The 27,948-nt window shown below is 42.3% G+C and overlaps 1 protein-coding gene across 1 annotated transcript in view; it reads right to left on the bottom strand.

Moving 5' to 3' along the window:
• LOC112561272 (glutamate receptor ionotropic, NMDA 2B-like) overlaps positions 1-14,434 on the bottom strand; it is a 54,273-nt gene extending 39,839 nt beyond the window's left edge. Inside the window, 2 exon segments of the mRNA XM_025233651.1 lie at positions 10,784-11,531; positions 12,039-14,434. Of these exon segments, the coding sequence (XP_025089436.1) occupies positions 10,784-11,272 (489 nt within the window). The 5' untranslated portion in view covers positions 11,273-11,531; positions 12,039-14,434.
• Between the last annotated feature and the right edge of the window lie 13,514 nt (positions 14,435-27,948).

The raw sequence follows: 27,948 nt of genomic DNA, 5'->3' as shown, positions 1-27,948 counted from the left end.
ACAGTGGACCTCAATTGTGACCTTAGAGACAGCAAGTGGCAACAGTAGGTCTGGCCAAGAGGGCAACGGTGAGGAGTGAGGCTTTGATTACAGGCTGCAAGCTGGAATAAGATGGCGGCTTCCTCCTGCTTTCGGTTGCAGAGAATGGGCGTGCTCACTCGAGGGAGCGTCTGCACAATGGTTCGCCCACTCGGGGTATCCCTGGGGTGACTGGGTGGCGGTGACGCACACAATGTCCGGGGTGGTCGTCATAAAACTGCACCCTTGTATGACAGAACTGACTGTGATTGCAATGCTCCCCACGCCTGGGGAAAGCCGGGCCCTGCAAATTTGCTGTGAAAACGACACCCTCGAGACAAAAAGGAATGGAGGAAGGAATAATGAAGAGAAGAAATAAAAATAGACCATGGCAGAGACCGAAACTCATACAAATAAAGAAACAATAAGAGAACGTGAACTTCACAAAAAAGAAACAACAAAATAAAAAAGCTGTTTTGTCGAGGTGGAGGTTAAGATAGGTTTCTGTTATTAAAAAAGTTTTTCTGTTAAACATTTCATAAACTCAGTGAGATTTTTTAATGCTTTAAAGCTACTTTATTCTTGATTTCAAACAATTTCAAGTTTTCTTTTTCATTTTGCTACACAAAGGTCAGGTCGCAGATAAATGATCCTCGCGAATTTCGCCAATCGTAATGACGCTAATAACAGCAATTTAAATTCACTTGCAACACGTGCGATTCATCAATCGCTTTATTTAAATTTTCAACGAGCTTCGGCGCTCATTTTTGTTCTCCTAAAGACAGGCAGTAGGAGTTTGAAAACGCTTTCTCTCAACTTTTTGAGAAACCTGTTTGAAGATTTGTTTTCCACGATGTTAAAATATCCTGATAATTTGAGGCCTAATTGAAACATTGTCGTTACAACTTGCAAATAAGATTTACTCTCGAGAAGAACATTATAATTTGAGGAAAAAAACTAAAGACGAGACGTTGCCATTTCCACAGACATTTGTGATAGTTCCACGTGATATGAAAGCAGCTCTCTAATTGGCTGTAAGGGTAATCATGCGCAGCCCTGATGTAAACATGGATGTATACAGGTGGATTGCTATTTGTTTGCCAAGACCAATTCTTAGTCTCGGCGAGCCGAAACAAAGAATGTGACTAAACCGGAAGCTTTGTAGTATCATGCCTCGCTTTAGTAGATAACTGGAAAAAAATGGTCAGCAGTCCAGTAATACAAGTTCGTGATGGGGGGGGGGGGGAAATTGGTGTTTTACGCCGTGTCAGCAGCTAAGGCTATATTACGGCAAGCAGCCAGCCCTGTAAACAGATGCCACGTGCAGAGAAAGAACAGCGTGCCCGAGACGAGAAATGAACTCAGGGCAGCCAACCTTCACTGTATTGGTGACAGGCGCTAACAGCGCTAACCGTTGCGCCACCGGACCGCTCTACAAGTTCGTGATGTAAGTGTTTAGCTACTCTTAGTTAATCTAGCATTATACTGGCAAGTCTACAAATTAATGTAACAGAATATTAATATTTTCTAAATTTAATCTTTCTTCGCTTAATTTACTATCTACTTGATTTGGTTTAAAGTTTAAAATGTCTGATGGTGATTTTGCCCAGTGGGAGAAATAAGCGAAGAGGGAGAACTCTGCAGTATAGTGAAAATTATCTCCCCTTTATAAACCCTTGTCTCCTCCAAAGAATATCCTGAGTTGAAGTCTGAAGCCAGGATGTCACAGTGATGATATGATAGTGTTGTACCTCGCTACTTGCGAGCTTGTCCTTACATGAGCTCCAAATCCATTTCCAATAACACAATCAGTATTACAGCCAATCAGAAGTGGTCAAATAAATGGTGACAGGTTAAAAAAGAAGTGTTAAAGTAGATACAACTGGTGATGATTTTCATTGTGTGTAGGAGGGTTGAGGGTAAAGTGGGTAAAAAAACTGGAGCAGCCGGATAACCACTTCTCCCCCGACAGCCAGGCCTGTCAGCAAGTGTCATATCCAGACAGAAGTACCTCAGCTCCCGAGACAAGATCGGAGCCCAGCACCTTACAATTTTCGGGTAAATTGATGGCAAGCATTTTACCACTGTGTTTCTACCAGGCTGCTCCGATAAATAAATATGAGAGAAAAGCTTCAGGAAATAGGCTTGGTAGTTGGAACATCAGCAAGTGAAATAAGACCTGTCCGTGTGGTGGACAGCTCTCATGTCGGGCCCGCCATCGGGGTGATCTAGCACTCCACACAATACCCGGGTACCGGCGTGCAACACGAAAACTCTTTTCTCCTAAAACCGCGCTTTTCAACGAAACGGTTTCACCTCCAGACCGAAAATTTCCCACGATTACAAAAAACAAAGAGGAGGAATAAGCACCTCAGCAATCTTATTCTCTTTAGTTTGACAAGGTAGCAGACGACAGCACTTGAGGTAAGTACTTGGAATGAGTACTTAACGATAAAAGGGTAGCCGTGGTTTTTTCTGGTCGTTTAACAGTTTTTGTCTGATAAGATGGTTTACTGTCGCAGCTTCTCATCAGATAGTATAAGATTATAGAGTACTGAAATGGATTTGTAGATGAAAATAGCTTGTTATTAGTGATAACGGGGAATCTTAATCACAGATACTAGACTTAGCAATGTGTTTCATTCATATGTTCCCGTGGGATGTGGGGTCATGGGTCAGTAGGACTGTGAGGTCTTTCCAAACCATGTCGCCACCGCAGGTCAAGTCTTTAGAGGATTGTCTCGTCAAATGTCAGAGCTTTCTGATTTGAGGGAAGCCTAATGGGGAAAGAACCGACTTTAAAAGTAACGGACGGCAAACGGAATTTACTTTTACTCGGCTGAAAGAGGAGACTATTTGAGTTCTCAGAATTTCAAAGATTTTGAAAAATACGGATTATCTCCATCTCTTTAGGTACCATCACACCAGGCAGTATGTGCAGGGTCCTCTCAGGGTGGGGGACTTGGGAGGTTGTTCCTGTTCTTCACCCCTGATAGGGTTTTTCTTTAGGGTACAATAATTTCCTCTCCCTTTGTCAGCTGTCATACCCCAAGAACAGTGGTTAATCACCTCTAAAGGAAACACTTTCCTATCCCCCCCAAAAAAAAGGACAACGACCACCCATCTTCGCTGAGATCGTCCTCAGTTCCAGCTTCAGGCAGTTTATGACAAGACTATGATCGCTGCCTATGTCCGGGATGTCCATGCTCCTATTTTGATAGTGTATCCATGGCGACCTAACCATATCACGTAGCAAGCTATGCATATCTCAAGTCTAATATATATATACGACTATATGGCACCACGTGTTTCTCATATCTGATGTAGATACCTCGTATATATCACCATGTATGTCTCATATCTAATGTATATACATTGTATATATCACCATGTATAAAAATGCTCGTCAGCCATCAAATTCTCGTTTACTGGGAGAAGCTGAGAGTACAGAAGTCTGCTGAAGTCCCAAGTTGGAGATAAATTCGCCGCCTGCACATAATCAATTGTGATACAGACTCCCTCGCTGGAAACATCAAGACAGGTCAGCACAAAACATCTACGACAGCAGTAGTCACCTTCTCATAGACATCAGTACTATACCAAATTCATCTTCCAACTGAAGAGTCACTAATATCCACTAAAGCAACCATATTATTACCAACAAATTCCCAAACGTACGAGATAGTTGCAAGAACCCTGAAGGACGAAAGTCACATGGTTTGACAGTCCAGCCTGAGCTGCTCAAGCAGCGAGAGAAAGAAACAATATTTTGCATCAAAGTAACTGGGAAATCAAGAGTTACCTAATGAGTCAACGCAGTTACTGGACCTGCCCCTTCCCAAAGCAGATGCTAAAACTAGACATCCATGAGCTCAATCAGCCGAGCAAGAAAAGTCATCTGAGGACACCCAACACTCTCGCCGAGGAGCTGTTAGAGGAAGAGCAGATTGACCTTACAGCTTTGCATCAGAGTTACAACAGCGACAACATCAATGGCCGGCTCCGACGGTCTGATGTAGGAACAGCATCAGGTTGATTACTTAGTACAGCCTCTACATGTCCCTCGCATTCGCTGTACGATTGCGAGAAGTAAACTCTGTTTGTTAAACCAAAAAACAAATCCAGGCATCCGAGACCACGAGCCGAAAAACTGCTCCGAAGATCAATCGTTTTGTGCGGGGCGGGGTCACCATCCTCACGAGACACCAGAAACCTCTCCATGCAACAGTGAGGTGGTGGAAGCTGGTCAGGTTTGGTCATGTGACCCGACACGACCCTTTGTCTCAGAGGGGGGCACCGTCGGGGGTCATTGGAGACTGGTCAACGCTGAGATGTTGCTGGTTGCCCAGCTTAATTGATAGTCAGCGAGTACCACTTAGATGATGATGATGATGATGATGATGATGATGATGATGATGATGATGATGATGATGATGATGAGGAGGAGGAGGAGGAGGAAGAATTACTCACTAGGTAATGGACTCACGTAAAATGTAGCAACTAAGTAATGACTATTTTGCTTCAGAAGAAAACATCTAACAGAGACTAGCATGTGGCATCGAGTAGGTTGTTTATAGATAAACTAAAGAAAACTTTATCTCCCATTGTCTCATTCACACATTCATGCACACAGACAGATAAACACCAGCATAATAAAAAATATAAACAAAACAAAGGAAAGTGTGTTGTCGTGATGACAACAACAACAGCATGATAATAACAATAAACGAATGAGAATAAAATAAAAAACAAAAACTTTATATCGAGCTATTCCGATGTTGCCAACACTTTGTGTAAGAGACCGAGTGGAATGCTGTGACCTCCTCCCTGCAATGGTGAGCTGCGTGCAGACCCTGGTGTTGTCAATGCTCGGGGGACCGCGGCACTGGCTCGAGACGGCTTTCCAATCTTCCAGCAGGCACCCATTACAGTTCTGCTTCCCGAATGTACAAATAGTTTTTGCCGCAACATATTGTCTCCATCTTGAAAATTATTCCTTTTTATTTCTGTTACTATCTCTGTCTACTTTCTGTTTCTCTCTCCCTCTCCCTTTCTCTCCTCACGTTAAAAATTGAAGTGGGCGTTTGCTCACTGTAAACAAATTGCTTTTTTTTATCTAGCTAATCTGTAGTATGACTGTGTGGAAATTACAGCACAACAGTTAATTCGGTGGATACGCCAGCTTGTTATAACAGAATCCTGATATTCTCATCTTTCCAATGCTTTAATTAGTCCCCAGTGCAATAAGAGGCGAATCAACACTAATTGAGGTAATATTGCTGTCGAGGGAGCAATCTGTCCACGTGTACATCAAAGCATTAGCTGTGTCATTGTTACAAACTCAGATAAGTTTGTAGAGTTTTTAAGAACTGGAAAAGCAATGAGGCTTTTAGGTTCAAGACATATATCGAGGATGAAAGGATTTGTATGTTTGGAGTATAAGACGAAACTTTTCCAACAAAGTTCGATGTAACAAAGTATAATATTGAACTGACTGGGCCTTCATGCACTGGACTGTAATTTCCAAGAAATTGCACCTTTGATATGAAAGTGAAACTGAAATCTGCCATAATACTTTGAACAAAACTTTACCTTGGAATACCCTGTTGGCATCTTACCTCTTGTTGATTCTAAACTCTTACAGAACACCACAAACCTTTTTGGATGATGTAGTTAAGTTCCAACTAGGTTGCCAAAACAAACTTTGAAAACCCATAACAATGATGAAAAGCTAACAAAATGTGAGTCATGCGTTTTTTTAAATTATTTTTTTAAAACATTCTGATTAAATCTCAACCTTCAATAGTTTCACTTTGGGGTGTTAGTGACGGGTATGCAGGATATTTACTTCCAAATGCTTCTGGACTCCAATGTACAATGTTATAAGATACTGAAGTGGAAAGACTGTATGACCAAAGTTTTACAACTGTAAAGGAAAACCACTATCCGGTCACAGAAGAGCAACAGGAGATGCTCCGGTCCCATAAATCTTTGGATCCAGTCCCGTCTCTGGCTCCTACTAAAAATAGCCTTTAATGTATTACTTTTAAAGCCGGTGTCACACGTTCATGCGGTCAGAAAGAGTCTGAGGGTATAAACTAGTCAGAAAACCCTTTTATTTCAGTCGAAAGTAGATAACTTTTTTTTATTTGCAGACGAAAGTTTCCTCCGCGTTCAGTAGACAGTGGAGGAGAAATATCTCTGACGAAATTGGATAAACACTTTGTTAAAGATGTAATATTTTCTGACAACCTTGTTTTAGTCAAAACGGTGTGAGGATCGCTGAAGAAGTGAACCGGACTCAAAACCAATAACTTCTTTCATTTATTTATTTTGCTTTAACAATTATGGAAGCAGATCTCGAATATTGTATGAAGTATCCCGAGGGGATAACAAGAAAATTTAGCGCTTAGTCCGATTCTGTTCTCGATTATTTTTTTTTTATTTTTTTTTGAAAATAAGGTTTTGAACCTTTTGATGAAAAAAAAGCAATTGTCTCTATTCTAGTTTTCAATTTAGGACTAATATTGTTCGCTATTACATTTTGTTTCCTCTTAATGAGGTTGCCGTTTCCTACCGTGCTGAAGTTTATGAAACCCATCCCTGTTATTGATCACCTCTGAAAAAGTTGTGAAAGCAGATCAAAATGCATTTCACGACGATGACAGGTAAAGTATGGCACAACACGCATCATGCATGGACAAAAACTCAGGACACAGGAGACGATCTGGCAATGACTGTCAGGATGATTTAGCAGGAATTGTAACTAAAATTGATGGCTGCACAGAGGAAAAAAACTAGAGACAGATTATGGGGATGGGGAATCTACTCAACCAACAGAAAATAACTGCTGCAGCGGTGTAAAGCCTTGCTGTCTAAGCACAGAGAAGCTGCAGGGTGGTTATCACCGTTACTGGCAATGATTACACATCAGCAGCAATGATGAAATCACCTTCTGGCAGCAGGATGATGACCACAGGAGTAGTGTGGTGATGTGCTAACAACAATCCTGTTATCACATGCACACTGTTCTCACCTCAAACAATTTTCTAAAACTTAAGCAAGATTTTCAAAAATAACAGGTCGTTATAAGGAATTTGTTTTGAAAATTAAAAAAATGCGGACAAACCATCACAAGGACCCATGCCTGACCTGTACTAAAAGATTTTTGTTGGTTTTTTTTAAGTTTTCATGTAACATTTTTATTTGTTGCAGATGATGATGCTGGGTATGCCCAGTGACACATTTATTGCTGGTTTTAAAATAACGATGGCCTTATACAGACTCATAATTGGATGTTCCGTTCCTTGTAATTGCTTAAAACACCACTTTTATCATAATATTGATAATAAAGTAAATAATTTTGTCAATCGTTGGCTCTGTTAAAACGGTGCTACTGCCCCCAAAACAGTCCCGTGTTAAAGCTGTGTTAATAAATCCATTTCCTTCAGATTCATAATGAATACAGTTCCATTTCTTCAAATACAGTTTTCTCCTTGCAGTCCTTTTGCTGTGTCTTGTTATTATTTTGGTATTATTGATATAAAAAAAACACTTTAAGGGTCCACGTTGTGCGTTGCTGACAAAAAAAGATATTTTGATTTCAAAATTGTTTGGAAAACACCGAGGACAAAAGCTTTTACAGCAGTAGTCGCATTGTAACTCTATCATGACCTCTAACCCATTGGGAAAGCAGATATACGAGTGCTGAGAGCGCGCTGGTTCAATGCCCGATTAGCGCAGCAAACTTCCCCAGTCGACCCACCTGACAGGAATGCGTACCTGGCTCCACAGAAGGTTGGCGAAGGTAAGACATGAGATGGGCACCGCCCTTGTGTACAACTGTTCCCGAGACAAGGGAGGTCTAACACTTCCACTCCATCCCCCAACATGAAAAGGTTAGTGGATGACCTTTACCTTTTACCTTACCTTAACTCTACCCAGCAGAACATCTTGCTTGGAATATTTTGAAACAGTTGCTCTTCAGTGTTGATCGCTACAATCCCACCCTAACCTCTCATGCTTGTTCAAACAATAAGCTTCTGATCTTCTGTTGTCATCATTGAGAAGCGACAGACCTCCAACATCCACACCACTGCTGAGAACCACCGTTGACCCAAAACTATGTAAAGATTCACGAGAAAATTGCACTGTGCAAGGGCTGCTGGGATAGCGAAGATGGAGCGTTTATCCGTTATGTGACGTTCACCGTGGTTTACATTCTTGCACAGCGGGTAGCTACAGTAATCGGTGTGTACAGCCATGAAGCGACATTTATCTTTTATGTTTTCTTTTTAACAAAGTGACGATAGAGGCGAACTAAATCATCATACATAATGCTCAGTAAGCGGTGACAGTTAATTTACCCTGGATATTTTTTTTATTTATTTAGTGAGATGCTCAACTACCCGAGTTAATGTACGATTACTGTCAGACTCCATAAAGCAGAAGTGAGAGAAGGGCTGAAGAAAAACAAGAGTGGTAGCAAAAGTTGACAGTAGTTGATCATCTACTGGCTGTGTGCATACTCTCTGGTCTCTCTCCCCACATCGCAACAGTTGCTGACCTCGAGGTCACGCGGGGAACTAGGGTAGGGTAGGGTGCAGAGCGCTGAGTGACATGTCCTTCTATCTAGGATGACATCCCGTATCATGCATTTACTTTATGTCTAGTCTCCTCCGGAACTCTCCATTCCACTTGGAAGCCGTTTATGATGTTCTCCATCCATATTTCTCTCTCGCTCTCTCTCTCTCAATGGCGGCCGGGTGGCGCAGCGGGTAAACATTCGTTAACGGCTTGTATATACGGTTATATTGGAGATGCATGAACTGACCTCGAGTTGAAAATTCCATGTACTTCTCTTACCCTTTCCGGCATCTCTCACGTGACTAGACCTCTGACCTCTGACCTGTGACTTGCACTAAGGTGACGTGGGGTAGGAGCCGGCGTCACGCTGCGTTAAGCACGCGCAGCTCAATGAGAATTCAAGCGTTTGCACTAACAGAGACGCTGCAAGACTGCAGCCTGTCAGACTTACTAGAGAAACATTGTCTGAGGTTTGTGGTCACCTAAAGGGTTTGTTGCCTTGGAAATTAATGACCTCCGTCTACCCCCGTAGAGTGCCTGTACCGAAAATACGCTCAAGGGAAGCAATTCTCCATCATTTGAGGGCAACGTGGGTGAGACGGGAACGGTCCCCTGCGGTCCACAGAGCTGCATGAATAAAAAATAAAGGAAACCTCGATCAGGCAAGAGGCTAGCTGAGACTATCAGAGGTCCTCAACAAAATACAGGACTGACTCTGAGTTGTGGACTGCACTGTCCCCCTAACCGAAGAGACAAGATTTTATGTGAACTTATTGTCTTCGTCTCAGAGAAATAAATGTAGTTCTGTTCATCTTAAATAATCCAGCGATGAGGTTGTCGACATTATTGCTAAGTGATAAATACATCAGCGGCTTTATAATAAAATCGTTTAATAGCCAATGGTGAACGCCATGTCACCCAGCCACAGTGTATCTTGCTGATGGAGCAATTTTTTTTTTTTTTTTTTGTTTTGATCGAGCTGCACCAGAATTGCCCTTTGGGACAAATAAAGTTTTATTTTATCTTATTTTATCTTATCTTATCTTATCTTATCTTATCTTATCTTATCAATCGTTTGTACAACGGTTGTACGAATGTCGGTGCAGCGGTCACGTGAGAGTGGTTGACTGACATGTGAGAGTCAAGTGAGATTGGTTGGCTGAGATGTGACAGTCACTTGACAGTGGTTGGCTGAGACGTGAGAGTCACGTGACAGTAGTTAGCTGACGTTGGCGTTGTACGTGTCTACAAGTAAGGCAGCAGAAATATTCGGAAACGATAACCAGGGAGAAAAGCAGGACAGAAAAGCCAGTAGCAAGGAAAGGGGGAAGCAGACAAGAAGTAAGGGTTAGGGGGGAAGGAAGGAGAACATAATTCACTTGCATAACTATCTAGATATTATCAACATATTTTTTATCATATTTCTTCTTTCAGTTATGTATAATCAATACACATAAACTGTTGTATAGTGTTGTAATTTTGCGTGTTCGAGAGCTTGTACGTATGTATGTGCATGTGTATGTATGTGTTGTCGTGTTTGCGTGTGTGTTTATGTAAGTGTTTATGTATACCACCTTTTGTATTTCTCAGTAACATATTTAACGTATCAAGCTTATTACCTATCTTTCACTGTCAGCAAACAAAAGATCTTTTTGAGACACCCTCGCGTGCAGATGAGAAGATCGAAGCCGACCAGCCAGAAAATCGCTATTAAGTTATGGACACCCGCCTCGCTGTCACCCAGGACACGCACACAGGTCATATACCTCGTCGCGACTCGCCTACGTCAAGAAATTTGAAGTCACGTGACGGATGGTTCGCGATGACCCTCGACAAGGAATCGACGGTCATTAGGAACAGATTGTGGCAAGGAGGTTATCAACTCGATTTCAAATTATTTTTAAAGTTTAAAAAAATGGAAGAAAGCTATTGTCATTGCTACGCAGCTTGTTACGTCACTTCCTGATTGTCTTAAATGAACACAGTGCTCTCATGGGCGACCTGCTTATAGGCAGAGTAATTATATATTTATATATTGTCTGTGGTAGTGGTGGGGACTGTAGATATCTATACAAGCTGTTTTATCTGGAACGTGCATAAAATATCCACAAAACATCACGACGTGTATTTTACGTGCAAAGTACGTATTCATAATAAACAGACCTCAACTTTTACTTACCCTCGGTGATCCGGTGAACTCAGCATCCCACGACAGGACGGGTAACCCAAGACTCTCGGCCAGTTCCAAGAGGTAGAAGTTGGCTCTGGATCGTCCTCGAAACATTTCCGGGTTATTGAAGTTCAGCAGCGTCACCGTGTCTTTGCCCAGCACCTCGCGACAGTAGGCGCTCAGGATGGCGGAGGGCTCATCCCGCCTGAGGAAGCTGTGCGTGAGTGTGGGCTCGAACCTCTCGAACACTCGTCTGTAGCGGTAATCTCGCTTGTACAGTGGCAACGTCTGGATGTACGTGGATTTAAAGTCCGACTTGAATCCGAAGTTGTGGGGGATGAAGGCATGAAGACCGACTGGTGTCCTGGGACAACAGGGTTTGACAAGGACCGTGGTCAGAAGAAAGAGGAAGCTCCAGATGATTCCATGCAGACGGCTGCCAACATTTTGGCCGAACAACGACGACGACCACAGAATTTTCACGCGATTAACCGTCATTTTTGCAATGCCTGAGACTGACTGACGGTGCTTGCAATCTTTTATTACAATTATTGTTTGGCAATGCTGAAGACTATTGTAGATGTCACGTAGCTTGTATTTAACAGGAAATTCTAGATATTGCTGCACTAGAAGATTGTCCTGTGATCGTCATCTCTAACAACATCTTGTGCCGTCTAGTGGCTTGGATGTCTTCAGTATGCCTCCAAATTGTCCGCAACATTGGCCATATGTCTCTCAAGTGTGTAAGCACATCTCACTGGGAACAATTGATATACAAGCATAAAAAAATGTTGATGTATGCCAGATATTTCAAAACACGTACAAGCTTTTACATAAAGTAGCTGAAACTATCGATTCCGTCAGTTAGAGAAACAGTGTTTCCTTTAAAAAAAATGTTGTATCCATTTCACATCTGTAAGCTAGGTCGCCTCAACTTTGATTAACAACAAGGAAGATCTCTCCAAGACATCAATAATATATCTCAAGAAATGTTCCTGGCTTATTTTCTGAACAAGATACTAAAATCGCTCATACAGAAAAATTTCTGTTTGTAAAGGACAAAGCTATATTTGAGTTAAAAGCTTTTGCAGATATGGCAACGACATTTAAATTTCATCTGGGGGCTGGACATGAAAATACAAAAATGTGGAAAGAATGAAGAAAATAAATTTTACTTTCAGATCGAACTATCCCATGACGAGCTTTGTCTGTCTATTTTATTCTGTCCCTCTCGTTATGAACTTTAAACACATCCATCGCTTACCTTAGCATCCGTGAATCACTAAAGTATCCTTGTGTTACCTGAGTTCCTGACTTCAGCACCGAACACAAAGTAATTGCTGCACTTTCATCCGAGACATGGATCCAACTGGCAGGAACACAATAATACCACTTGATCACGTGATCTGTTGCCACTGCAGAATACTTTTCACTCAGAATATTCAACACGTTTCCATGGTGAGAATATAAGTAGAAAGTCTCAGTAACGACTACAGAAGACAGAATACTTTACCCTCGCTAAATACTTGTCCTCGTTTTTTCTCGACGAGCGAACGTGGCTGCTTCTGTAATCTCCATTGGCCAGGTCCAATCTCATTTCTCAGAACTGTTTCCAAACATGCAGTTTCTAGTCTTGTCCCAGTAACGACCCCCAGTCCAGCAAACTGTTTCCTGACAAGAGTGTTTAGTGTGGATTAGCGCACAATCTCTCAGAACACCAACAGCACGCGTTCAAATCCTAGTCCACGCATGTGACGATTGTTAGTACAGAAATAACCTATATCCTGTTATTCCTGTGTGAGATGCTCAGTCCTCGCACTGTTTTCAGCATCTACTAGCTTTATGCAACACGCAGTTACATACAGTGGTCGATGGCGAGAGTTGTCTTGGAACAGAGACTGATGTTTGCAGGAAACATCGAACCTTCTCGCTGTTTGGAGCTTTTCGCGCCTTTCCCTCCTTTTGACAAGAATTATGGGATGCACTGCACTAACTGGATGCTTCGGAATCCAAATGACGAGTCAGGGAACAGACCTGTGGTTAGTGTGTCTGCGACCGCCAATGGCGACTCTTCTCAAGGCGTGTTCTCCGGGACTGCAGCTGCCGGTCGTTGGAAATCAGCTGCGAAACACAGGGAGGAACAACACAGGGAGGAACAACACAGTCACTCAGTGGCAGACGATGTCGTGTTCCCTCCAACTTCCGCATCGGATGGCATGGGATCTGCGCGCTTCATTGCGCCACCGATGGCTTTTGGTGTCCCACCTGTTGCACCTGATCGATGATGACATGTGTCCTTGAGTGAAGCAACAGGTGCGATGGCGCTGGTGGAGGACAGCGGGCAGCAACTCTGCCGCGAACTTTGCTGGCGGATGTCATGTGATTAAGGGTTCCTTTTTCGCGGCGAAGTAGTGCAGCGGTTGTATAGCTTCTGGAAAACAGTGCATCGACACTCTTGATGCGCAAGTACACTCGATGGTTTTATGAGCAACTCTCAACAACAGTCCTCCTTCGTGATTAAACTATAACGAAGAGGGGTGAAAGGTCATTAAAAAAATTAAAATCCAAACATTTAGACGAAAGAAAGTCACGTGACTATTGGAGCATGCACAGCGATGGTGTACGCGCGCAAACCTGTGAATTTACAGAACAACCGGTTGCCCTCTTGCAGCAGTTTTGCGGGTTCCTCCACATCGGAGGGGAATACAAAAGCGCAGCTGCGTTTGATGTTGCCTGTCGAGCGATGCAGAGGGCGAGGCGAATGGGTGGCCGGGGCGTAGGTTCTTTCTTTGGCGCTAAGGCGTGCGAAATGGAATTCTGTGCTAATCTGGCGATTACTGTTGAATACATCATTGAGGGAACCCGCGCCATGCTCTGGCTGGCTAGAGAGGGGGGGAGACCATCCCCTCCCCCGTCATACGCGGCACTGCCTCACAATGGCCAGCGGGCTGCTGGCGCTGGCAACACTGCGCCTGACACACAGGAAATGGTGGCTGGTAGTCACAGACCTGGCCAGTGCTCGGCACCATGCTCATTGCCCCACACCACCACTCACGCATGCACGGTCGTGTGCACACACACACACTCACACACACACACACATCCCATACACACTTGCACAACGCACGCATACAGAAATATTCCCCACATTCCAAGTCAAACATGCATGCAGTGAAGCAGCCCGTGCTTACACAGAGAGATATATCGAGGGACAGGTCGTGCCACGCTCGTGCATTGCAAGCTTGCAGAGTCTTTGCCGAGCTTCATTCATCTCCCTCTCCCACCTCTCATCTCCAAGATAAGAGATCTCACTGACCGAGACAGTCAATCCTTACCTCAGCCTCTAGTCTTTGCGTGCATCCTCCGATACTGCACGCGCAATTCCGAACATTAGTCCCGTTATGTCTTCCTCGACAGAGAGGCATTTCCTTCTTTATGTTTCAATCAACTTTGTAATTGAACAAACTCTCTCTCTTTGTCACAGCGAGCTTATTACCTGCGAGCGCTAAACAGGGTCAGAGGTTAATTTTTAATCAAAGACTTGAGGACCAGATTCTCCTGACATTCCCTACTGTTACAGAGTCGCTCGGCTCCGGCATCTGGAGAATTGCAGGAGGGAATGAAGCAGGGAGTCTGGGTTGCCTGTGTGCTAAGCGGTCAGCCCCCAGCCACGTAAATACAGCAATTTGCAGCAATCACCCTTGCAGATGATGTCTACCTCGCAATGAACTTTTCCCGGAGTACTCCTACAAAGACACCAAGATGTGTGGTCTAGAACGAGGACACAATTGAACCCATCCACAGGCTAGTGGCAGCTAGAGAGTTTCATTCTCACACGTTTAATTATTGTCAAAGGCCTTGAATAGATCGAAGGGGTTGAGGGAAAATTAGATAACCAAGGAGTCAGATATAGAACTCATTGTACTTTGATGATCAGATACAACACTCACTGTAGATAAACTCAAGTGCTATTATATTAAATGTTATGGAAGGAGACAGAATTTTTTTTCCCAGGGAACTTGTGACTGCGAGCTTCATCTGATGTGAGTAGTTAGTGACAATTGACATTAGCTTCTTGAGAGGGTCTTAACTTCCTTGTCTTTGAATCCAGATTCATTTGGCGCCAGACTTCAGAAAATGTTTTTGTTCAGATTCTTCTCCTTATTTCCACCCTTGTAAATCTTCTCTGTTGCGTGTTATTTTCAGCCTGTAGAGGGCGCTCTGGGTCTCGTGTTAAGAATCACAATGGCAGCGACTGCGCATGCGTTGACCGTGTTCTACAGGACCGCAGACACATGTCCTAGCATCTCCTGTCCTGTCACTTCAATCCTTAGTCAACAAAGTTTCTCTTCACATGGAACCTTCTCAGTTGATTTGCGAGCCTCTCTGTCAGAGTATTACTTTTGTTACTCTGTCTGTGACAAAATGTATACATGACATTGCAAATCACAATTATATATATATATCTTTTTGTTTGTCGGAGTTAGAAATAAAGACGACAGTAACATTACCTTTTACCGAGACAAACACTTGCACGAAATGAACTTATACTGACTCCACCTTCCACTACTTTGTCAGATGTTTTTGTCGGATGACCCATCACCGGGTAAGGTGTCCCCATGAGGATTGTACTGTGGATGGTGGCTGGACCTGTCATCCAACTGCCTGATCCCTTCTCTGGGATTTTGTTGCCGGGTCTGTTTCTCACCTTCTCCAGACAATATGTCTTGAAGTGCACTTTACCGAATTTTTTTATTTTGGAACTTTATTTCAGTATCAGCAATGGCCACAATAACAAAGGTTTTTGAGAATAGTTTTGGTCTGTGTTGATATACTTCTGTTCCAGAAAATGTCTGTGCGCAGTTTTTAACCCCCGTTAACTGATCAAGCGATGGCAGTTAGTACGGGACTGTGCACTCTAGACAATAACGGCTAATGCACGGTTTTTGTCATCAATGCTTTGCAGGCGTTTAGGGAAATTAGAAATAGCAGAAGTTTAAAAGAAGAACCCTAATTTGTCCTTATAAACAGTGAACGATGCACAGTTTGCCCAGTAGAAAGTGTTCATGGTTGCTATGGACACCCTTTACTGGTTTGGTATAATGGAGAAATTCCTGGAAGACATCTTTTCAATCTTTTAAAAGAAAATATTTCTTTGTGATGCTCCAGCTTAAAGTCGACCATTGAGTAAAGGTGAGGCAGTCAGGGCTGGAAAATATTGTTTGTACATCGTTCGCGATGATTTGCTCATTGCCATCAACTTGTTTATTACCTACTGCGATGACATAATACAACTCTTATAATTTTGTACCTCTTCATCCGACAATCTAATCAAGGAAAGTCCCTTCATCAACGACTTTTTTCAAGATTTGTATTTTTTTTTTTTACTGAATGAATTGCTTATAAAAGAAAAACGAGGGCTTACATTTGCAAAGGTAATGTTGAATTCTGATGATCCATGATGTGTGTGCTCCCCGAAAATCTCGGTGTGGAGACAACAGTTGGTAAGTGGCTCAAAGGTCCAACTCCCAGAGCTCCTTAAGTGCCTCTCACAGCATCGTCAACTTCGTTATTAAGAACACGAGCAATCACAGAGGGGTCATGTGATGCTACGAGCATTGATGCCACGTGGTGATGGGGATCTCGGCTGACTCATGAATCGTAAACAATGTGTGCAATGCGCTGACGACAGCCTAAAAGCTGACCTCCATGTTTCACTGAGTGCAAACAGAGACCTGCTCTCCGGTAAAAGCTGAATGTTCACATGGGAAATATCGCTCAGTGTTGAGTTCGGCCATAACACAAAGCTTGAGTGAACATAGTGCATATCTTCATGTCTACGATTCTATCGTCGGTAATGACATGAATGATGATTAGGAGAGAGGGGTGAAGCGATTTCAGTTTTACACTTCGATAAAATGCGAGCCCGAATGTTGTTAGTGGTTTTTGTGTGCAGTTTAGATTCTAGGATACAAAAACATAAGAACAAAAGCAAAATTCCTATAGTCTTTGTGAGGTGTTAGAGACCGTACTTTTCTCGGGGCACTTTCATCGGAGAGACGGCACCCATCTTCCCTCTATCTCTCTATTTCTGCTTTTCTCAATAATTTTTTTTAATCAGTATTCTTCAACGGGAAAAAGTGTGCTGCGCCCTACAGGTATCGAACCGGGTAGTGTGCGAGTCTCCAGCCTCATGCGTTGGTGCCCTGACCACTTGGCTACCCGCTTCCTGTTAAAGATGAAGGCGGGCAACTTAAAACACTTTTACAGACCCACAGATAATTTCGGGAAATCTCAAATTCTGTTTGCAAAATCTTAAAATTCTTCCTACCTATAACACAGCCGCCAGCCAAAGATTTAAGAAAAAAAAATACGTTTTAGTGTTTGGTTATTTGTTGGGTCTTTTGTTTGTTTTGTTTGTATTGTTTTGCTTTTTTATTATTTTTTGTTTTGCTTTTGTTTTGTTTTTTTTTGTTTGTTTGTTTGTTTTTGTTTGTGTTTTTTTTTTTTTTTTGCTTTTTTTGCTTGTTTGTTTTGTTTTAATATTTAAAACGATCGTAAGCATTTAAAAGATTTGTTTTCTTTATGTTACATTTTATCATCGAAATATCTTTAAAGATGAACTGCGGAGTACTTTCTGTATTTTTTCTTTTACTTGTTACAAAGGCCTAGGAACAGATGTATTTTACGCTGGTTGATTTTTTAAAACCAAAGGCAGTATCCGGAAACAATGTTTAATGAGCTGTCTTAGCAGCTTGCAAATTAGGGAAGCATAATGGCGCCTTCTTCATTTCTTAGGCAGGACCTGGTCGTCAGACATGATGCTGCCTCGATATGAATCTACGCCCCTGTCTCACAGCCCTCGGCCAAACAGCCCCCTGTAGGCCAGACCTATATCGGTAAACTCTTGCTTTTTATTCCCTTTTCTTCTACGTTTCTTGGTTTTCCATTTCTTTCTGTCTGAAATGGTGGAGAATTTGGAAATAAGCATTGGCTCACCAGCTCTTCTCAGTTTAACTATTTCTCTGTTGTCTGTGCTCTCTTCTTCTGTCCCTAGAGATATACACTGTAAGAAACAGATGCATTAACTTTGCAATTTTGAAACTGAATTTAACTTATGTGAGCTTAGTAAGAAGATTACTATTTTAAACTCATTCCTAGACAGATGTTCATGTATTAAAAATATTTTTTAAAAAAACATGCAAGGTTGTTACTCAAATCAACATACAAGGTTGTTAACCAAAAAGCAAGGTTGTTACAAAAGAATGACATGTTTCAAAAACATGAGGCCTGTTACCAAAAAAATCTCAATTGCCTTCCGTAACAATTGTAGCAGCCACCGACACGGCCTGTGATAAACACGACCTTTGACCCGCACCACCATAGTCGTTGGGTGCGCAGTTTCAACCCTCGATGAGAACAAGAGGAGAGAGAAAGCCTATTACTCCCACCGTTTATCTCTCCCCAAATGTCACCTGCCTCGTGCAGAAGTTTGGAGCCATGTTTGAGGTCCGGTGTGACCCACATTTCAACCCTCAGGGCGGCTGTCATGTCACGTGATCCGCCCTGCGATTAGAACGAGCGGCCAGAAACACCCTCGCAGACTCTAATCGAGTTTCGGGCTTGCTGATAAAAATCTCTTCCTCACCTCCACCTCGCCAAGCGTCTACGAGCAATGGCGACGATTTTAACCGCATGCATCCTGCCAAAGAGAAATCAATGGAAGCTTAGAGCTCGTCACTCGGCTCCGGGATAATTGAAAGTGTTAATTAACTTTGGCGCTGCCGGTGTGTGCACAACTGAGAGCAGGCCACGCCTGACTTGCTCTCGTAACACTCGGTGTGCAAACAGCTCGCAGGCTAGTTTGTCCCTAATTTATATGACAAATTCGCTAATACTATGTAAATGTTCACACACGCTTTCCTCTTTCTTAAATCTCATCCACGCTGTCCTCGCTATACCTTCCTTCATTTTTTTTTTATTTTAATTTCATTACCACTGTCTTTCTAAGGATGCATATTTCTCTGAATGATGAAATGTTTCAAATTTTATCTACTTTTCTATACACAAATATTACGGCTGACGATTAAACGATACTAGAGCTCGTAAGTGGTTCAACGTGTCTAAGGCAACGGCATGTGAAAGGTGGAGCTTATCTTATCCTTCCGCCTTGTTTATTCATTCCTCAAATGCTAGGTGGTCAGGGAGCTGGGGGAGGTTCGGGGTACGGGGGTCTTTCAATCAAATGTTCGAGGTCTCCATGGTTACTACAGAGGAAGCAAAGAACAAACAAACGTGCGGTGCTCTGACGATTAACTCCTAAACTGATGAAATGCTTGAGGTCCAGCACACACCGCGAGGTTAAATCCACCCGGAACTCATTCAGCGGTGTTTATATTAGCTGGTCACTACCAGAGGTCGCTGGTGTCCTGGAGAAAGGCAAACAAAAATGTTTATGACACACGATTTGGAGTGTTAAAAGGGGAAGAGTGTTGGACACAACCAGATGAAAATGGATCTGCTTTTGATATTTTAAAAAAAAATGGAGTAATATTAAGAAATTTATAGCCAGGGTTGCTGTCTCTCGAGGATTCACTGTTTGTGTCATGTTGTCAAGTCGTTTGCTGGTGGATTACATATGTGGACAGTGTGAACAAGCTCGGTTGTTTGGTGTCCCCTGGGGTGAAATCACGGTCTCCTAAGTTCCATCAAATTTTACATATAATTATGTACCTGTATTTTTTTTTTTCCAAAATAACGTTTTCCATGTTTCCTCTTGTTCATTCGTATTTATAGATTCATCCCGTGCAAAGTGTGAATAAACATTCGAGTTTCCTTCTTCCGTGCAGTCGCCGATCTTTGTGAATAGAGCCTCAGCTTAGTTATCTCGCCATCCAGCCTCTCCCCACAGAAAATATTTCCCTCAACCTGAACCCTCGTCATGTTCGCACACCCTCTGTATGCCGCCACCCTCGCCATTCGCCCGACATTTGTGACGGGTAGGGGAAGGAGGTCGGTAGTGTCAAATGTTGGATGTGTAGATGTCGATGAGATTTCAACAAATTTATTATCAAGTATACTCAAGTAAACACCGATGTTGGTTCAGTCATGAAACGTGCATTAGCCATGATTAGTATGTGGAAGCTGTTCAAGTGTCAACACACAGATTAATATTCTTTTTCTCATTTTCACAAGCACGCACACTAGATACTAGATATATACACTAGATATGTACACTGCTTTACACACACACATACAAACAAACAAATATGTACGCACGCTTTAAAAGGCAGAAACATTGATTTCTGTCAGGTACAAGGAACAGGTGTGTGAGTGGAAGCTGAGAGGCACGCCATCAGCTTACCTGTCTGACTTTTTGTATGTGATACGAAAATCATAAAAATCCCTTCCACCAATTAAAGGCAGTTAATTAACAAACACAGATCTGTGAACCACTTCAATTTGCTCAGCTCCCATTCCTCTGTGTCACGTGATCTGACCCAACACCTGCGTTCAAGCATCTTAACATGGCGGAGGGTCTCCTTCCATCGATGTTTGACACTCATGGAGTGGAGGCAACCCAACATAGACCTCAACATTTCATAATTTCAATACACAGCTCGAAAATAGAAATAAACATTCTGAAGATGATGATGATGATGATGATGATGATGATGATGATGAGGAGGAGGAGGAGGAGGAGGAGCATTAAGGCTTATATTTGTATTTAGTTGTATATCTTGCGTTTACTTTTCCTAAGTGTTTCCCACCAGTTGGCTTGCCTTCATCTCGTGAAAGATGTCACGTGACGGCTGCTTGCCCGCTGTCTACACATGAGCGCCAACCGCTTTTCTCACTGCGCATCGATCATTGTCACGGTTTCCGGCATAATTTGACCCTTGCTTTGTGTGGCATTTACACTCTGGCGGTCTGCAAGCTGGTCGCTTGCGAACACAAACTGTGAAATTTTTTTTATCTGGGAGAGTAAGATAATATCCTCTCAAATTATCGTTCTCGTCCTGTCAGACACCACAGCGTCTGATGGGTCTGCCACCTATGATAATGATGATGATGGTGGTGGTGATGGTGATAGTGATGGGGATGATGTGCGTGTGTGTGTCTTCCTCCGCACAAACCTATTTGAATCCTTGCATTTTTTTTCTTCACTTATGAAATTTTCATCGACATTTTCCCACTAAAAGAAAAAACCATTCTGGTCCCTGAATTTAAGGGTCGAAATAAATCGTAATGACTCTTGTGCCATACTTGCAATGATATCAAAATGTTTCTTTTCTACTCATCAATTCACATGCACAAACACAAAATGTTTTCACAGTTACTCGTGCAACATCCACCCAACAACGTCACACATGCATCCATCGAGCCCTCCACCGGCTCTCGGGCTTTAAATCATCCTGAGATCGAAACACCGGAAAACGTTCAGGTCCTTGGGCGTGAGCTCCATTCACTCGACTGATGTTGCTACACGAATCTCTTTGCCCACTCCTGCACCATTTAGAGGACGAGCAGGAGGCTTTGCGTGGCTGCACAAGTGAGAAAGTCGTGGTGAAATAACAACCCTTGACTACGAGTACCTCTCGTCGGCTGGATGTTCGCTGGTTATTCACACTGTTATCACAAGGGGACAACTAACGGTCTTTCTCTGCTGATCAATACTCTGTTGGAACCGACCTCCACGGCCAACCCACATGAGGGATGAAGAGGAAGGAGAGCGACTGTAAATACAAGGTTAGGGAGCCAGCATTTGCAGGACGAGCAAATTCTGTAAGCAACCTTCCTGTTCTCCACCACAGCTACAGAAATGACAAATGCATTTGGAAGCTTAGCTCATAAGAGGCTCTGGGAATAACCCGTGGATCATGTCAGAGGCCAGAGGTCGCTGTACACATGGGGTCGTCATCTTCTGATGCAAGAAGATCCGTCTTGCTGTCCGGGTGTCAGAACTTTGCTGATCGCAAATTCTTGTTTCTCAGAATAGCATGACACTGTGTCGTTCGCCATCAACATTCACTCACACGCAACGCCAAGTGCAATGTCAACCGCTCTTATTCAATTCAGACATTGCTTTCGCCCCTGGAATCAAAGCCAGGGGGGTGCTACTCAAGCCAGCAAAGAAAAGAAACCCATGCTTGTTTTATTTTAAAAAAAAAAGACTGATAAATACCAAAGAGGACCTAAGCAGTAAAACTCTTTTCTATGCACCAATAAACAGCATTAACAAAATATTTTTTCCACAGTATCAAAGCGTAGAATTACATAAATTATTGTAATTTGTGTTTTCACAAACTGTTTTCTATTGAAAAAAGAGAGAAGTATTTACTGGTATCGTCTATCATGTCTGGGGCTAGTTGCTTGAAGTGTTTCTAAGACTAAACTGTAATAAATAAGCAAATATAGAAACTTTTGTTTAAAATTGTTCCCTTGTCTTTTAAAAGAGTTTGAATAAGGACAAAAAAAGAAATGTACTGGTGGGAACGAAAGTCTGTTTCAAACTTTTTTAAAACACATTTAGCTTTGTAACAAAAGTTTTAAAATTGTACTGTGTGCATCTGTGTTTCTATAAAACTTTTTATCCAAACAGATTTAAGGCCTAAGAGTGTTTAAAATTAGAAATGTGTTGTGCAAGTGGCCCCTGGTCATCCACAGGAGGCTGGCATCAACTTTTTCACTATCCAGCTCGTGCGTGCAGCGGTAATGGAAACAAACTTATTTGTGTACTTGCCTCACGTGGTCGTGATAAGCAAGCTCTGACTTCATGCATTAAACAGTGCAAGCTAATTGCTGTGGGAACAACAAATTGATCTTTCTCCTGACCGAGTCAAGAGTGGCAAACCACGTTAGCCCTTAAAGCGATTGTCTGTAACCCTGCTGTAATCCAATCTCTGCATAAATTAAAGTTTGAAAAATAAACAAAAATAAGGTGAGTGAGATTTTACATTGAAACTCGAATCATGAGAGAAAGTTTGGCTTTGTCTTCCAGATTCCAGGCCCCAATATCACTTATATCCCCAACAACCATGTGACCAGCCTACAAACCTTTTGTGAAACTGGACACAAACAAGTTTTAGAATAAAACAGAATAAATCGCAGCAGTTGTAGTAGTAGTAACTAAGTGAAGTCCCATGACAAGCCCTGTCCAGAGGGATTTATTAATAAAGAGAACAGCACAAACAAAGCATGAAACCTCGACGGCTAGAAAGTAGAATAGCTTGTTATTGCCAAGACATTTTTTTTTTTGTTTGAAGACCACCTTTAATATTTAAAGAGACAGTTCAGCAGTAGCTAAAAAACACAAAGATGTTCCTTCGCCAAAGAAAGTTTTTAGAATGCCTCATCAGGGTCCGCCTTTGAGAGAAAGATCCAGAAAACCGAGATGCCAAACTACTCCAAGACTGCATCCTACAGAGTAAACAAGACATTTCCATTGCCATGTCGTATGTTGTCCCCAAATATTTGGACATTCTGGTCAGTGGAAAATGTGGCAAAAGAACATCGACTTGCAAATGGGAAAGAAAACAAGATGGCGTAATCTTAATTGGTTACACCATTGGATGGGACATTGCACGTGATCGTGGCTTGACGAGATGACGAGGACCTCTCCTCGTGGATGAGGAAGAAAAGCATGTCATATCCTTAATTGGTATCAGTCTAGGACGATGCCGAAGAAATTTTGTGAGACAGTTTAATGGCGGTCGCAGTGATTAACCACAGTGCTTGACAGATCGAATTAGATTGCTGCAATTTACAGCCACCTCACTTCCAATGAATACTTTTGAAAGTGGCTCGCCGTGGCTAGAGCGCCTATCATCATGACAGTGAGAATCGGTTGTCCGATCTGGGCTCCGACATAAATTTGACTTTCTTTTTTGTTTCTTCGGGTTTTTTTCTGTTTCTTTCTTTCATTCATTCAAACATTTTTTTCCTTTCTTTCTTAGAGTGTTTACGTACGTGCGTGCGTGCGTGCGTGCGTGCGTGCGTGCGTGCAAGTGAGTGAGTGAGTGTGAGACCTGTTTCTATTCCTATCAATGGATTGTTTTCTCCCGGTACTTCGAATTTTTTTAGTCTCTCTTTTCCAGTCGTTTGAGTGTGTGAGAGAGAAAGACAATGTCAGTATTTTGCTTATATATATAAAGTTTTTTTGTCACCGATAGTGGGGAAGAGCGTTGAATACAATAACATAGAAAATTAAACAAAACACATGAGATATAGAGACCCATCTGATCTGGTCAGGTTTTCTTCGATGTTTTGTTCATCCTCGGGGGTTCTGGTTTCAGTTGAACTGGAGGTTAACGGGAGGATCACATACCCGGCCGGTGTCTTACAACTGCATCGATCCCAGGGAGTACATTGGAGTCTCCCGTACATCAGCCGACATTGATATCCACCTGTCGGAATGAAGATTTAAATAAATTAGAGGGAGCTTAAGGACAGCCAAAGAGAGGTCAAAGGTACTCAACCAAGAAAGGTCAAAAGAAAGAGGTCAAAGCCAGTTAAAAATAAGTCAAAGGATGTTGTTAAGGTTGTCAGAGGGAGGTCAATGGTATGTAACTCCAAATATCTCCTTATATTCCAACTTGACTGCTGTCATACTATCTACAAGGCAGTGACAAGTATTTCCATGACATGACATTGCATTACTGGTCATCAGGTGTGGCAGGCAACTAAGCACCGCGGTATCCTTCAGGTAACAACCCAGCTGCTCTGTATTACCACACGGTCAATGAGGTCTGGTCTGCTTTCAAGCTGTTCATGATCTTTACGAAATGATTGCTGGAGCAGGATAAGAAACTGTCAAACAGAGGCAAAGATTCAGGCCGTCGTCTTGCCTCCATCTTAACCAGGATTTGGATATGGAGATGTCTTCAGAGCTCTCTTCAGAGAGGTTCGTAAAAATAGCCGAGCATGACTATAACTGCTTTGTGTCAAAATAGTAATGGACAGGGTTGTTTTGTTGTTCTTTTAATTGGTTTTTGTTTGTTGATGGGTTTTTTGTTTGTTTGTTTTTTGTTGTTGGGTTGTTTTTTTGTGTGTATTTTTAGTGTTTTTTTTTTTTTTGTTTTTTTTTGTGGGGGGCGTTCTTGTTGCAGTCAACACAGTAATATGTCTTCCAGTATGGAGATGCAGGCTTTGCAAAGATCAACTCTGACTTGTCTCTAAAGGCAATCTGGCAGGCTTGTCATGAACGGATTTCCAAAAGACTGAGTGTATGTATGCGGAAAGCACTTCCCTAGGAGTCTGTGGCACTGCTTTTAATCTGCAGTGCAGCGAAGAGGGAGGACCGGTAGGTATGCTGTAGAAGCGCCAGTTTAATTTGGAGATGTACTCTGGGAGTGGAAGCAGCGACGTAGACAAAGTGCCAGCCAGGACATTCCTGCTTCCTCCGCAAGCTGTGAATGCAGAGCATGTGGAGGTTTGCACGAGCATAGCAAGCAACACACTTTCCAACCAAAGCTAACCACTAAAAGATGACCTTTATGTATCGGGTAAGTTGCCGCCGCCATCCCATAATGCCTCAGGTGCGTGCTTTTAGTGTAATCTGTAAATTTCTATCTTATATTAAGGAATTAAAAAAAGACTTTAAAGGCCACTCTTTTCAAAGGTCGCATTTTCGTATTTGCAGATAGCTATGTTGACTGAAAAAATCCCATTACTTTTGTTTAAACACTCAACTTTTAGTTACATGGTTAATAATTAAGAATCTTAAATTTAAAAAAAAATACTACACAGAAATCACTTTCATTGTTTTGTGAGTGAAGATAATTAACACCTTGAGCAAGGTAGGATGAACTATGCGACACAGGATCCCGACCAACCCAGGAGGTAGCTGCAAATGTCCTGTTTCCATCCATCACGTGGGGTTCGCGGGTAAAATTGCTAAAATAAATTAGCGTCCACGCGGTCTGTGTTTGTGTTTCCCAAAAACATGGCCAATTTGAGCGCCAGCGCCAGGATTTAGACCGGGCCGAGCCATCGATCTCTTCTAGATGAGATCTATAAATAAGGCGATCAAACCGTAGAGTGGCGCCACCTGCACTGAGACGAGTGAGACTACATCGAGCAGTCGTAGAGTCGTGACCTGTGGTATACGTCAAGTGAAAACACTAACACTTAGTCGCTAGTTTGACGTCTGGTATACGTCACGTGAAAACACCAACGGTTAGCTGCGCGATCGCTTTTTTGACGTCTGATATACGTCACATGAAAAAAACTAACACTTAATCGCTAGCTTGACGTCTGATACACGTCACATGAAAACACTAACACTTAGCTGCACGATCACTGGTTGGACTTCTGACATACGTCACATGAAAACATTTATATTTAGCTGCACAATAGTTCTCTTGACATCTGATGTACGTCACATAAAAACACTAACACTCAGTGGCTAGCTTTATTTCTGATACACGTCACATTTAAGCACCAATACATCGCTGCACGATCACTGGCTTGACGTCTGTTATACGTCACATGGAAACACCAACACTTAGCCGCTACCTTGACGTCACGTTGATGACGTTAAAAGCATCAACATAGATTTTGACTTTTCTCAGCTTTGATAGTTGATTATGTCTCATTCTGTAAGAAGGTTGTTCAAGACTCGGTGGTGGTGGTGGTGGTAGATTACAGTATACAATATATAAGTGAAAGACAAAATGTTGCCGGAAAATATAACTCAGAGATTTTAATTTTAATTTTATAAATTTCACTTGTCATGACAAAGATTACTGTTGGCAGGTTCGCACTCGTGTTCACCAAAGCTTTGTAGTAGTTACGATTGTTTACTCTGTAACATCTGCTGCATCTCGCGCTGTTTAGTCAACAAAAGGTTTACACGGACGAGTCGGAGGGTCTGGTGTGAGGTCCTTATTGCCAGCAGCTCCCACTGAAGCATGATGCTCACTTTTGTTCTGTCTGCACTAGCGGGCCCCAAGTTTATTTGTCATGATGTAATGGAACATGGGAACAAGTCCGACAGGTGGTGTTTGGATTGTATTTGTAATTTGTAAACGAGTAAGAAAGACAGAGCGAAAGACCTGTTTACTAACTCTGTCAGGAAGGTGTACTAGCAACTGCTAGCTCATCAACTCAGATTTTTTTTTGATTTTTTTTTTTTTTCAAAAGGGAGTCCATGATGCTGTGTAATGCGTGCTGATGGTGGTGACACCTGATGTCTAATGCTTTCTTAAATTTTCTACTTCTTTTATTTCCACACAAGTGAGTGTACAAAAGATGCGGAAATATAGACATAACAACATGGTGTGGAATTTCTAATTGATGTTCTCACTGTACTCTTCAAAGTTGATCAAGAACTGTCATCGCTTTTAAGTCGTTTGCCTCTGTTTGCTGCTCCACAACAGCTTCCACATCTCCGGCTGCAACTGTCATAACATTTCTTGGCTAATTACATTCTGGATGTGGTGTTTGCACGTCCCGGCCCACTCTGATAGGTCATTGTCCACGGACAACAAAGGCTGTACAGTTCATAATGTTCTGATGTTCTCTTCTGTTGACATATTCCTAACTTGTTTTCAAATAATGTCCTCTGCGTTCGCCAACAACCTCCCAACAGCTCAGCCATCGGTAATTAACGTCTACTCTGTCTACAAAGTTTACAGAGACCTCGACAATAATTAGCAACTAATGCACACACATCGCTAATTTTACATCTGGTTCCATCAAAGACATTACTCAAGGTTGACTGTACAGATATCTTAACAGCAGAAAAAAACATGAAACCATTCAAGCTGCATATTATCAGCATATTTTGCGACCAGTCACAAAGCGGTCGAAGACATCCGTTAGAAGCGTGGTTTTGTCAACAAGCTAAGCAGCACAAAAATGTTTATTCTCTCTCGCCTTTCATGCCCTCCCGCGTCTGTTGTAAAGAGCGGATTGTGAGGACTGCCTCCAACATGTAATCTGACGGCACTTTCCTGTATGCACACATCGACCTCTCCTGTTTTCCTCCACCTTCCGGCTCATCAATCAATCGCCTTCCGCCCGACATTTTTGGCTTCCTAACATGTTGGAATCTCTTCCTTCAATATTTTTTTTCAAAAAGAAATTTAGCCTTGATGCTGATGCAAAGGTGTTTCCTTCTGCGCCGGCACCCAATTAATTCTGAACTACTCCACCTTAACAGAATTAAGGTC

The sequence above is a fragment of the Pomacea canaliculata genome, linkage group LG1 (genome assembly GCF_003073045.1).
Source record: "Pomacea canaliculata isolate SZHN2017 linkage group LG1, ASM307304v1, whole genome shotgun sequence".
Lineage (NCBI taxonomy): Eukaryota > Metazoa > Mollusca > Gastropoda > Architaenioglossa > Ampullariidae > Pomacea > Pomacea canaliculata.
Note: the sequence above shows the minus strand (reverse complement) of the source record. Positions and strands in the feature narration are given on the sequence as shown.